The 13504-nt window shown below is 38.4% G+C and overlaps 1 protein-coding gene across 17 annotated transcripts in view; it reads left to right on the forward strand.

Annotated features, from left to right (window-relative positions):
* trpm3 (transient receptor potential cation channel, subfamily M, member 3) overlaps window positions 1-13504 on the forward strand; it is a 169068-nt gene that overhangs the window by 78242 nt on the left and 77322 nt on the right. For all 17 annotated transcript variants that reach the window (XM_078952840.1, XM_078952834.1, XM_078952839.1 and 14 more), the window contains exons 2-5: window positions 3775-3854; window positions 6086-6287; window positions 7478-7691; window positions 12761-12885. In XM_078952840.1, coding sequence (XP_078808966.1) covers window positions 3775-3854; window positions 6086-6287; window positions 7478-7691; window positions 12761-12885 — 621 coding nt within the window. The remainder of the gene's footprint in view (window positions 1-3774; window positions 3855-6085; window positions 6288-7477; window positions 7692-12760; window positions 12886-13504) is intronic.

The raw sequence follows: 13504 nt of genomic DNA on the forward strand, positions 1-13504 counted from the left end.
TGTACTGATCAGGTTAAATTAAAGCCTTTTAGTTTGCCTACTGGATGTTTCATCCTAAATCAATGAGAGATGACCATCACGGAAACATTACCACAGAGCTAACAGGTGAGTCTAAAAACTCAAAAACCATTGCATCACTATTTAAAATTATTAATGAGATCTCATCCATTTTTGAGGGAATTAAAATGTATTTGTTTTTTGGAAAAAACATGTGAAAATTTAAATGTTCTTTTTTGACCAGAGATATGCCTTTATTATTTATTCATGTTTTTGCTGTTTCGATTTTTGTACTTGATTATCATAAAGTAAAAAATGTAAGGAGTTTAGAAGAGAAATGTTTGTTGTGTATGCAATTTGGTGCCTTCTTCAGTAGTCATTTCGTACTGTTTCCTAATATAAGTTTATCTGGATTGTTAATGTTTGCTCTCTGGGGATAAATCTTAAAAATGCATCACATCCTTAATTAATACAATTGTTGACACTTGTGAAATTGAGGTGAAATGAAAGCTAAAAAGTGTGAAAACTAGCAGAATTGCCTTTATTTAACCTTCATTAATTAATTGGCAGCAAAGCTAAGCTGATTCTAAATTTGCTGAAAGAAGTAGGAAAACAAAAGCTTAGAGCAATCTAAAGAAAACAAAAATAATTATGGCTGAAGCCTACATTCTACTACATTTCTACTACTACTACCCTTGTCTTTACAATTAAAAAAAAAGTAATTTCAAGAAAATGTTAGAGGGGAAATACAGGTAGGCAATGGCATTATACTGCAGATTGGATGTGGTTCTCAATTCAGCTCCCTGCAAGTGAAAATAACAAAGAGGAGATACAATAGTAAGAGAGGGGGAGGATGGGACAAAGAGAGGAGGCTGGAGGTGGCGAGGTTTGACTGTAATGGAGTCAAGATCCGTAACAGGCTGTCAGATGCTGCCTCAGAAACACACACACACATGCCCAAGACACACTAATAAGAAATGAGCCCCACATTTTACTCAAACAGCTGGTGGGGTGCCTTATGTGTGTGTGTGGGTGTGTAGGTGTGTGTGTGGGTGTTTGCAGGAATGCTCCACTGATAAATGTTAATTATACAATGGAGTGCAGGCCATGTGCCATCTCATCCTACCATGTCAAATCTCATCAACAACAGAAAGGATGGTAAGAAGAAGAGTCAGAGCGGAGTAGAGCTGGATGAGGCAGGAGGAGAGGAGCATCCTGTACAGTAAATCACACCTGCAGAGGAAAAAAAAGAACTATGCAGGAGTCGAAGAGAAGGATATGACCACAGAAAATAAAGGGAATGAAAGTTCTCTAAAAGCTGTTGTGAGTTGTGACCTCGAGTTGTGTTATGTCAGAAAAAAAAATGTTTTGTACTGTCAGGTGTGCATCTAGTTTTCAACCAGTAAAAGCTGGCGGATGAATACGGTTTAAGCATTACAGAGAAAGAATTGGAGGGAGGGGGGCATTGTTTAGGCTTGCTGAGTCATCGTGATTGGGTTGATTTGTAAAAGCCGCCCCCTCACCCCAGAGAGATGGTTAATCGTGGGAAGTGTGGTGTTCGGGTAAGTGTGTCGTCCCAGCCTGATTGTGGAGGGTTTTGCTGTGCCTTGATGTGACAGCGTCAGTCAGGCGGACGGGGCACATGTTGTAGTTGTGACAGTGTGGTAAACCCTGTACAAGCAGCTCTCAGTGTTGCTGGTTGGCAGAAGAGCAAAGGCTTTGAAAAAAATCTTCAGCTCTTTTGTTGTGCTGCGCTTGTGTTTCTGTGTTTTGCTTGTGAGTCTGGTCTGCCTGGCTCTTGGTGAAGGCCTTGTTGTGACATTGGTCCTTCTTTGGACTTTTGATGTTACCACAAACTCTGAGTGGTGCTGTCAACACTAGGGTGCTGCTGGTAAACTAAGTGCCTGGGTGACAGACAGAACAAAACTAGGAAAGAAAAATTACTGTCTCTAGAGTAACATTTATAATAAAGTGGCCTATATTACATGTTTTCTGTTGAGTTTAGCTCAAAAAATACAAAAAAGGAAATTTACCTGAAAATTAAGACTTTAAAAAGACTTTATAAAAACAAGAAAAAAGGAGGTGAGGTAAAAATATTACAACTAATGTTTATAAAAAACTACAGGTAAAAAACATTTTATTTAAACAAAAAAAGGAAAAACAAAACAATATTTGACACCAAAAAAATTGCTTTTGTTAGTGAACGGTCAACAGTGTAAGCTTTCTGAAGTCAAAGCTGACTCCTCTGTTCTGACAATTTTTTTGTGTTGCGGTTTGCTCCATTTAATTGAAAGCAAATATCTTCTGAGTGTGTATGATAATAATAATCTTTTCTATCCTTACCGATAGTCAAACATTTTTAAACCAATGTAGACATTATGTCTGGGCCACAACATTTTTAATATGTACAAAAGCAATGTTGTTTTGCTCCTGTAGCAGCAAAAGCAGCAGTTATTTAAAGGTTGAATATTCTTTTCTTCCTTTTACCAAACATGACCCACATATACAGTATGATCCCAAAGAGCTTTAGGCCAGCCCCATCAGATCAAACGGCAAGACTTCAATAACTTACAAGTACCAAATGTTGGCAGGTAGACTTCAGTCTGGCTTTGATGTGATGTTGTGTGAGCGGAGGAATTTTGTTATCTGGAGGTTAGTGTTTTCATGGACCTTCAGAATTATTAAAAATGTCAGGTTTTAAAACTGATATATTTCATTTTTTTTTCTTTTTTGTGATTATTGATAGTGACCCTAACTATGATTATGAGGTCAGCTGCAAGACTTAATGATAAGTCTGCAAGCCTTTACATATTAAATTGAACATAATCTGAAGATAATTTAAAGGAATGTGAGACTTCAAAAAATTCAACCTGTAAAAACATTTTTTTTACCAAAATGCTGTAAAAATATAGACATTTTCATAACTGCTGATCATAACAAAGATTCAGGTAAACAAAAAGTGTATTTTTAAGAAAAGAAAAAGCAGGTGTTTGATTTTTTTTTTTTAAGCTCAGCTTTGTTTCCTAAAAAGCGTACAGGCATTAGACAATATGGATTTTATTGTTATCAGATTAATCTTTATCAGCTTTGAGAGGTCACACACCACAACAGTTCATGTCCTACATGCCTCTTTATGTTCTTGGAAGGAGTCAATGCATGCTTTGAAACACCACATCTCAAAGCCCTTTGCATGTGTGGATCTTTAGTGTCCTCAGTGTTTTTCTCCCTTGAGAGTGAGCTTTAAATCATACCACCCATATGTCATGAAAATGTTTACACATTGGCCTACTGCTCATGGGATTGTTCAGAGGCTCATACATGCTCAGCTGGCTGCACATGTGAGCATCTAAAGACAAGAGCTCTGACATAATTTACTCTCTCTGTGCGTTTACAGTAAAATCCGCTTTTGCTTTTCTCCCAGCTCTTGATCTGATCCAGTTTGAACTGGAGTGTCTGAATAACACTGAGCATTTGTGTCACTGTCTTCACTGTGTGAACCGTCTCTGAAGGACTGTGCATCTCACGTTTTTGTGTTGGCGCTAGCACATGACAGTTCAAGAGTGCTGTTGTTTACTATTCCTAAACTAGATGTCAATTTTAAAATTCATTTCTTTCATTTGTTTGCTTCTGTGACATGCTTTGTTTATTTAAGAGCACAAGTGGAGGGCTGAGAACAGGTCTCGGCTTCCCGATAATGAAAGCCACTTTGCGCTGTCTGGCTGCTGTTATGTCTTCCTGTTCAGGTGGCATCTAAAACCTCTGCTTTTGTCTTCACAGGCACAGAAGTCATGGATAGAAAGAGCGTTCAGCAAGAGAGAATGTGTCCACATCATAGTGAGCGCCAAAGACCCCCATAGGTGAGTACAGCACCAATGCATAAATACAGTGGCTCAAAAACATTCTACCCAAGTACTTAAACTACATGATGCAACCAAATTATGAGACTCCGGCTTCCTCCCATTGTCCAGAAACATGCTTCATGTTAATTGGTTACTCTAATTTTGTCCATAGGTGTGAATGTGAGACTGCATTGGTGTGTGATTGTGGCTTTGCAACAGACTGGCGACCTGTCCAGGGTGTCCCCTGCCTTCGCCCGCAAGTGGCCGGGATAGGCTACAGATTAGAAGATGAATGAATGAATCAATATATTTAAGTACAAAGAATACAAAATGCATAATGTTTGCTGTTTGTAGGTATTGTCACTGGTAGAGTGAAAAATGGTTCAAATGAGTGCATGACGATGAGGCTGCTTCATTGTTTCCTGGAAAAAAAAAAGGCCGGAAATGACATTGGTTATTCGTGATCGGAGGAAATCTATTAAATCTATAGATTTAACACTTTTGAAGCAGCAAAACTGCTGAGGCATGAGGGTGAAATAATAAAATGCAATTTCCGCAAATTTTAGTCAAGATTGGGACGTCTGGAGATAAAGAGGCAATTATTGAATTTACCTGTAGCACTGTTGGGAGTCTAGAATTAATAAAAATAATGCATAACAGTCATTTGCTTAAGGTATTGACAATTATGCTTTAGACATTCTAAAAGTTTCTTGATGGCGCTTTTTAAAGCAGATCTACAAAAAAAAAAGGTATCAGGTTTTTTTCAGGCACTTCCCCCACAGACCAAAAACATGGGTTTATTGGTCACTCTAAAATGTCCTTAGGTGTGCATGTGTGTGTGAGTGTGTAAGTGACAGTGTGCTCTGTGACAGACTAGCAACCTTTCCAGGGTGTACCCCACCTTCGCCCAACAGGAGCCTGGACAGGCTCCAGCAGCCTTTGACCCCAAAAGGGATATAGAGGGTTAAGTAAATGGATGGATAGATGGAAGTCTGTATCATTTACCAAAGACTTGGTCTGAAAGAGAGTTAGAAATGAGTTGGAGGATATTTAAGAAACAGAACTTTACACCAAGATGTAAGACAATTCACCTCTCTGACGGGTTTTGGGATGAAAGATGACATCTCAGTTAAAGTAGATTATGCACATGTTAGAAAAGTGCCATAAACATTGAAGGAGGAGACTGAAAAACAAGCGTCTAGGTCAAAATGTAATCTTGACTCCTCGTGAATTTGAAGGGTTTACTCTGGAATTAAAGAGTTCTAAGATTATTTTAATGCAAAATTTCACTTTCTAGTTCGGGTCAAATTTGGTTGATTTAAGAAAATCTTGTGAAAAACATGGCTTTGAAAACCCCATCTCTGATGTCCTTTTCTGCACAGCCCGACATCATCTGTAAGAGTATCCCTGCTGAACTGAGTTATGGTTGTGAAACTGTTTCAAATCATCTACAACTTCTGCATTGCAACCCAATTGTTACAATGATGCAACTAAATGAGAGAATGCTGTTTTCTACCAGAACAGGTTTGGATAATTGAATTGAATTCACACGGATCATGAACTCTCAAACTCACTGGAAAGTTTTCACTGTGCCTGCTTGAAAGACATAAATAGAAGAAAGCATGGGGAAGCTGAGAGCAGGCAAACGCTGCAGCGATATGTCCTTTAACATCTCATCAATGTTTTTTTCAAAAACGCTATCATTGATGCTTCAGGGAGAGGCTGGAAAAGTAGCTTTGGTAGGAGATCATGGAAGCGTAGCAAGATAATCAGAACCGCCTTGCTTTCTTCCTCCAAGCACTCTTTATGGTGTCTTTATCCCTATAAATATCATATTAAACTTGCATTCAGCACATTCAAGTGTGTACTCTTGTAGGGAAAGTTCATGACTGCCGTTAGTCGTGTAAGTGATAAAAGTGAGGGGAAGAACAAGAGAAAAATACAAGCTGACGTTTGACAAAAAGAAAAGGTAAAAGGAGACAAAACCAGCGAAACAGCTAATCCAGCTCCTCCTTTTCTTTCACTGAGAAGATGAAAGTCAGATGACAAGCTACCACTTCAGCAGTCCCCACCTCTTACACTTGATTATGGCAGCTTTCATGCGCTTTTTTCTGTAGCTCTCACAAGTTTTGGCTCCTTTGTCTCCATCTTCCCTTGAAAGCGGCTCTGCTTGCCGGTTACACTTCTCAACTTTTGCAATTACTCTCCGCCTGTGAAATATCTCGCATCTACTTCTTCTCCTCTTCCAGGTGCTGTTGCGGTCGCCTCATAGGTCAGCATGTGGGTTTGCCGCCTGGCATTTCATCCAGTCAGAATGACAAAGCAGAGCGCATGGCCAAGAATGACAGCCTGTCGGAGAAGTGGTCAATCAGCAAACACACACAGCTCAGCCCTACTGATGCATTTGGCACAATTGAGTTCCAGGGAGGGGGACACTCCAACAAAGCCATGGTGACTACCTCCCTGCATTTGCTTTGTTGCTTTTTTTTGTTCTTTCAAAAACAAGGCCAGGTACATCAAAAAAACCTTGAGGCTAGCTGTGTCAAAAATTGATGATCAGTCTTCAAGTCTTTACATTTAAAGTTTAACAAATTATGAAGATAATTTAAAGAAGTGTGAGAATCAAAAACAGATTAAAATTATTTTTTTTTTACAGGTTCTAATCAAAATATTTGCCTACAATGTATTTATTTTTTACATCATACATGGGGTTCCTGCTTTTATCGACTTAGACTTTAAATCAAACAACAGTTACTGGACTGAAGAAAGCGGCTGACACAGCTGAAACTTCCTCTAACTCTCAAGTCACTTTGAGAGAAAGCCAAGAAAATCCCTTTTTCAATCAGAGTTGACACGGTTCAGTTTAAAGCTTCTGTAGCTGGTCAGGGTGACTGGTTGTGAGTGCATATTAAAGGGGTCAGCACCGCTGTTTCAGTTCTAACTGGTGACTGTGTAGCACCTCATTGCATCACATTAAAGCACAAGTGTTGATTGCTTGTGTACTTTATAGTTTTTTCACCAGTCTTTCTGTGTGAGAAGATGCACTGTCTGACCTCTTGTTTGTAACACTGCCGCATACTTGGCTGCACTGCAGGATCTTTTGCTGTGGATACAGACATTTTCCCTCAGTTTTCCAGTTTGAAGCAAGCAAACAGAACATGTATTTCAACTTCTTGTAAAGTCATTGTGACTGGTTTAAAATCGATTTCGTAAGCGCATGCAGCATTATTGACATGGGCCATTTTGTTGTGGTTAGACAAATGATCTTATACATAAAAGTACAGCTGTAGCAAAAAGACTGATTGGTCCTCAGTATTTGAGAAAACTTTGAATTCGAAAGAGATGTTGGGCTTACTTAAAACAGCTTTAGTGCAACTTAAGAAAAGAAAATGTTTGGACAGAAGTTTGTTCTGGGAATTAAATAATTTATCAGATATTTTCGTGTCAGATTGGTTAATTTAGATAGATTGATGCACTGATGTCTGTAATGAATTTGATCATGCATAGCAAGCGTGATTTCAATAACTGGATCCATTAAAAGAAATGGTATCACTAGTTTAAAACAAACTATAAAAATTGACTTTGTAAAAATGATTTTGTCTAATTCTGTTTTAAATATTTGATCTTTTGTTTTTATCTAGTATGTGCGAGTGTCTTATGACACCAAGCCTGACCTGCTCCTCCACTTGATGACCAAGGAGTGGCAACTGGATCTCCCAAAGTTGCTCATCTCAGTTCATGGGGGTCTGCAGAACTTTGAATTACAGCCTAAACTCAAGCAGGTCTTTGGTAAAGGGCTCATCAAGGCTGCCATGACAACAGGAGCGTGGATATTTACTGGAGGAGTCAACACGGGTAATGCACAAAACAGATAATTTTAAGGCAAACACCAAATTTGTTTCCTAAATGTGTTTCAAATGTGTTGAGTAGATATTTAAAAAATTATTCTTCAAGCTATATGGGCCTTCCAGTGATTAAGGCAAAGAACTTGATCACTGTGCTGCTTTAATGTGTTTTATGAGCTTTGAAAGCAAAGTGAAAATGGCCAGCAGTCAAAACTGAACTGAAAATAGATGTGGTGTATAGTACTTGTAAATGAGAAAACAATGCAGTAATTTACTAATATTAAAATTTAACTGTACAAATATGCTATAAAATAAAAATAAAAATGATAGTAAAATGGATCAAAACTTAACTGGTCTTAGTAAAAAAAAAAAAAAAAAAAAAAACATTCGACTGCAGGGAAAAATAGGAAAATACCACCTGTATTAAAGGAATAAAAAACTCTGCATCAGTGGTGACATTAGAGGTGAAAAACATACAAGTCTCTACACAACAACAATGCTTACACGTTTTGAAGAAATGTATGGGTTCTGGGTTTTGAAATGCAAAGAAAACAAAGGGAAACTGAGAGGTCCTGCACTGTTGAACGACTTGGGTTTAAACAAAGCAAGAATAGAAAGACACTTCAGATCCGCTCATTTCCCGAATGATTTGAGAGGAAGAGAATAGATGATGCAAGGCAGTGGTAAAAATCCTCCATCTCACCATTTTTTTAACATGTCACTACCATCAGATTCTAAGGAAGGAGACATTTTATTCTGATAATACAATGTTTTTCTCTAGATATATCCCTTTTTATTAAAGGATTTGTTCGGTTTTAGGATTCTCATGTTGTTTTTGTGTTATTTTTAATTTACGTTATAACAAGAAAAGCTTTCAAAAAAAAATGCATTTACTATATCCCAACATCTTCAAATCTGTAAACACGATAAGGTAAATTAAGTACACTCACTGGATTAAAGCAGGTCTGACAGCATATTGACATAGCTACGGAATTAGAAGGCAACAAGTTAAACTAGAAATAGTTTATTTCAATAATAATATTAATAGATTGGATTTATCTGCGCTTTTCCAGACGCTCAAAGTATACTTGATGATCGTAACTACTAGCCACAGCTGCACTGGGGCAGACAAGCACACATTGACAGTTGGCTTAGGGGAGCAGGAGTCAAACCGCCGACTTGATTTGTGAAACATGGAATGAAGGGTGTACCTTGAGAGCTGCCGGAAGCCGTAAATGGACACAGGATGGGCTGATGATCCGCTCAATAGCATAGGGTACGAGAGGTAGCCTGTATGGGAATGTTTCAAGATGAGAGCCAAACCCTCTGACCAGGCTGGTACGTGGCCGGTACGTGGCACTGCTGGAGATGGTGCTGGACCGAGGGCACTGCCAAATCGAGTTCCTGTGTTGGAAACAGAGGTGGTGAGTACTCGAGGGAGGCCTCAAACTGAGACACCCCTGAGGCAGAGGACGGATGATTATTGTGGGCGTATTCTTTCCAGACCAGGAAGAGCGGCATCCAACTCCTGGTTTGCTCTTTCCGCCTGGCCGTTTGATTGGGGATGGTAACCGGAGGTCAGACTACCCATGGCCCCCAATGCGGAGCAAAAAGCCTTCCACACCTGAGAAATAAATTGGGGTCCTCAATCTGAAACAATGTCCTTAGGTACAGGTTTAGTGTGATGAGTGATTCTGGAGATGGGCTAGCCCCCTATGCCTGCTGCTTCGACGGGATGCTCCAAAGTTTCTGTGGGAATATTAAGTTTGGTAACTAGGTTAAAATATATGAAACTCTGTTCAGCACCCGAGTCAACCCGAGCTTTGTAGTCATGGATGTCAACGTGAGGGCATAACTTGACAGGGATGAACAGAATGTTTTTCTCTGAATGAGATACAGAGTTACCCGCTCGTGGCCTGTCTTCTAGAGGGGGTTATGGCTTTTAAACGGAGCTGACATTGGTTAAAAATGTATCCTGGGAGACCGCAATAGAAACAGGCGCCTTCAGCCTTGCATCTTTGACGTTCCTCCTGAGTTAACTTGGAATTTTGCTTTGCATGGGTTCCTCAGAGGTTTTACCTCGAACAGGTGGTAGCGGAGAGTCCAGAGTAGGTGTGTGTAAGTTGGAGTTGGTGTGAACTTTACAATCATGGCGATTGCGTTCCACCTGTCGTTCCCGGAGACGGATGTCAGACCGCAAAGCTGCGGAAACAAGTTCTTCAAAAGAATCAGTCTCAGGTTGGGAGCATGGCAGGAGACCACGCATCGTGAAGGGCAACAAACTGGCAATGAATGCTGGGGCTGGATCTCCTTAAGAAGGCAGTGAGTAGATGAGGTGAGTGTTCACAGCTGATTCCAATCATCAGAGCAGAGAGGGGAGAGGGAGGACAGACTGCCAGAGGCACCATGACAGAAAATTGTTTAAGAGGAAGATTGCAAGGTAGAATAAAGATGCAAACTAAAATTAGTAGAGAAGAAGAAGAAAATGAGAAAGAAGGTGCATTTCCTGCATTTATCAAGTTCTTTAGTACAATAATCAGTTAAAATGTTTTCCACAAAACTCTGTCAAAAGTTGTATTTACAGTCAATATTTATTCTTAAGGGCATTTATCTGTAGAGCTGTAGCGATTCCTTTTCACAACGATTCACATTATATTTGTGGTCGCTGATCCCATTCATATTCGATCTTTGTTCATTTTAAATGATCCAATTCACTGACCTAAAATGGATCCGGGACGTCTTAAGCCAAAAATTTCAACCAGTGTGACTTAGAAGTTTTACAGATTCCTTATATTCCTTGCAAGATAATCAAGTGTAAATTAAATATGTAAACAAACAAACAAACAAGTAAACAAGAATTAATGTCAATTACATTCACATTTAATTTGTTAAAGTTCAGCCCACTGTTCTTTTTCCACATCCAAATGGAAGGTAACATTATTAGAACATTCTACTATACTGTATGGTCATATGTCTTTCAGTGTTTCCACACATTGGACTGGAATGATGGTTTACACATTTTTTGCTCCCATCACACGGGTGTGTTGTCCGTTGTGATCGTTTTTACGTTACAGTAACCTTGAACTTCAGTGCCTCGATCGAAATTGTATTTTCCAATATAATTTTTTTTTTTCCTTCTGAAATGATTTTGTAATGGTAGTTTGATTTGACTTAATTTAACAACTTTGACAGATCAATCTGGTTGGATAAATCAATTAATCGATTAATCATTAAACCTCTAATCTGCATTTACCGCTAAAAAAATAAAAAAATTTAGGTTGATGTACTTTGTTATAGTACAAAATAAACAAAACATCTACTTTCTTATTGCTATAAGGGCTAACTTAAGCACAGAAACACAAAGGGTGAAGATTTGTAAACATAGAGGAGACTTTAGACCTGGACTATATATGAAAAATTAAAAAAAAGGGCAACATTTTTCTTCACATTATATTTTTATCATTAATTTATCCTCTGCAAAATGTTATAAATAAATGAAGCCTCCAAAGATTCATTCATGTCCAAAGAAACATTTGTCCCATCAACTATACATGTATCCTTAGTAAACAAGGAATGACTCCACCATTTTTCTTAAGCATCTTAGCAAATTTGAAAGGTCTTGGTAAGAATTCATGAAAGGAACTTACAAAAGCAGTCTGAGGGGGAATGCCAAGGGCTGTTTTTGTATTTTGCCACACAAGAAGGAGGATTTTACTTTTACTTGTCTGCACACTTGTAAGAGAAAATGCTAAAGGTGTTTGTTTAGCCAGGGGGTTTTATACGTCCCAAAAAGCTCAAGAGCAGAACAACATGATTGCAATTTATTACTGCCGCTAATATTTTGATTTTATTGAAATGAAGAAGAAACAAATATCTAAAGGAGACAAGGCAGGCAATTTGTTAAACTGTTGCTGAGGAAAAAAAGAAAATAAGTAATTTGACCTCCACATAGTATTTAGCTTTCAGCAATAACCCCATAGATTTAACTAAAAGTAATTAAAAAATAAAATAAAAGTTTTACCAGAAGATATTTGTTCAAAACAAGCTGAGACTTCTAAATTTGGGTGAAAAATAAGATTACTTCTGTTTCTCAACTGCACCTTCCAGTCATTTTAGAGGGGTGGGAGGCAGACCAGCTGAAATAAAGTCATAAACATGGATTTCCTAAGTTGACTTTTATATCCTCTTTAATGTCAACTTAAAATTACTACTAAAAAAATTGTTTTGTTTGAAATGTTAAATATTAATGTGTTCGTGTGGATTCATCATTCTGGTTTGAAAGGGTTTCCTGACTGAGCTTGATCCCTGCATCTGATCTTTGATATCTTTGATTCTTGGCAGGAGCTCTTTGAAGCTGATAAGAGTCACTTTGCTGTCATTCTGAATACCTTAACCCTTTAGTAACATATCAAAGCAAATTTAGAAAAAGTTGTCTTCCAATTTAAGTCCTTATTCACAAAAGACCGACAGCAACATGTTATAGCTGTTGTGCTGACGCTTACATTAATGCCATTAATTTCTTTTATATCACCTGTTTGAGCTTCTGCTTTCCTTTTTCTCAAATAATTTTAACATTTTGTCTTTGTGACAAGAAAAACTGATTTTTTTTTACAGTAAATCCAATTCAAAATAGAAGATTTTCACTGTTTAAAAAAAGGAGATTGGACTCTAATGCTCAGTAGTGAACGACAGCAACAGATGGAAATAAATGATACAGTACTGAATGTTTTAGTTGCCCACACTTAAATGCAGAAAGGAATGGAAAGTAAGATTTAGTGACAGAATGGGTACAGGGGCGAGAAAGGGAAAGAGAGAGGCCTGAATAATAGATAGATGCTTGAATTGGGGGGACAGTAGGCAAAGAAAGAGGGAATGTCAGCTGAAGAAATGTGATAAGATGACTTCTAGGTTTGACTGCTGTTCCCCCGAGGACACAACAACCTGAGACCTGGACTTGTGGTTGAGTTTCTGTATTCAAACTAAAAATTGTTTTGTTTCAACCTTTTTGTATTAATTTTTGGAATTTATTGCAGGAGGGAAAGTAAAATAATGTTTTTTTGTGGATTGTTTCTCATAAAGGTGTGATTCGCCATGTGGGTGATGCGCTGAAAGACCACGCCTCCAAGTCAAGAGGAAAGATCTGCACCATTGGTATTGCTCCGTGGGGCATCGTAGAGAACCAGGAGGATCTTGTTGGCAAAGATGTAAGCCTTTTATTGGAGAAAAAAAAAAAAACATTGCTGACAGTCACACAGCAAATGTGTACACGCCTTTGTTTTATTTTTCATAGTAGATGTCAACAAATGTTCAAAATGTCTTTCTAATCTGTTAATACTTTTTCAAAGAACCTCATTAAGTTTCACAGACTATTAATTATTCTCTGTAGGGATTTACCATTTCTGATGAGACTTGGATATGCACAGTGTGCTCAACAACTGGCAGCAGCCCATGACATCACCCCTGCTGACTCATCAAATCTCAGGAGCAGAACTAGATTAGAGTTCAACTTTGATCAAGAGGGGCTGCACTCTGTTGCACAGAATAAGTCTGACACTCATATAACATAGATGGCTGAAGTGAAATGATTTAGTCCAAGGAGTCCTCTTACTTGGTTGATTTCTTAATGCAAGCTCAAAATGGAGATGTTGTCTCCGGTTGTTTCACAGTCCACATACTTTGTGGGGCAGCCATGTTCTCTCAAGATTTCTGAAGCAATGAGCTCTCTGAATTGCTTAGAAACTGTTGTTTTGGTCAGTGTTCTGGAAAGTATGATGGAGGGGAGACTCTGAACAAGGACTGGTAGTTGATGAGGTAGCACAAATG

Source organism: Oryzias latipes, chromosome 9 (genome assembly GCF_053564925.1).
Source record: "Oryzias latipes strain Hd-rR chromosome 9, Olatipes_Hd-rR_3.1".
Classification (NCBI taxonomy): domain Eukaryota; kingdom Metazoa; phylum Chordata; class Actinopteri; order Beloniformes; family Adrianichthyidae; genus Oryzias; species Oryzias latipes.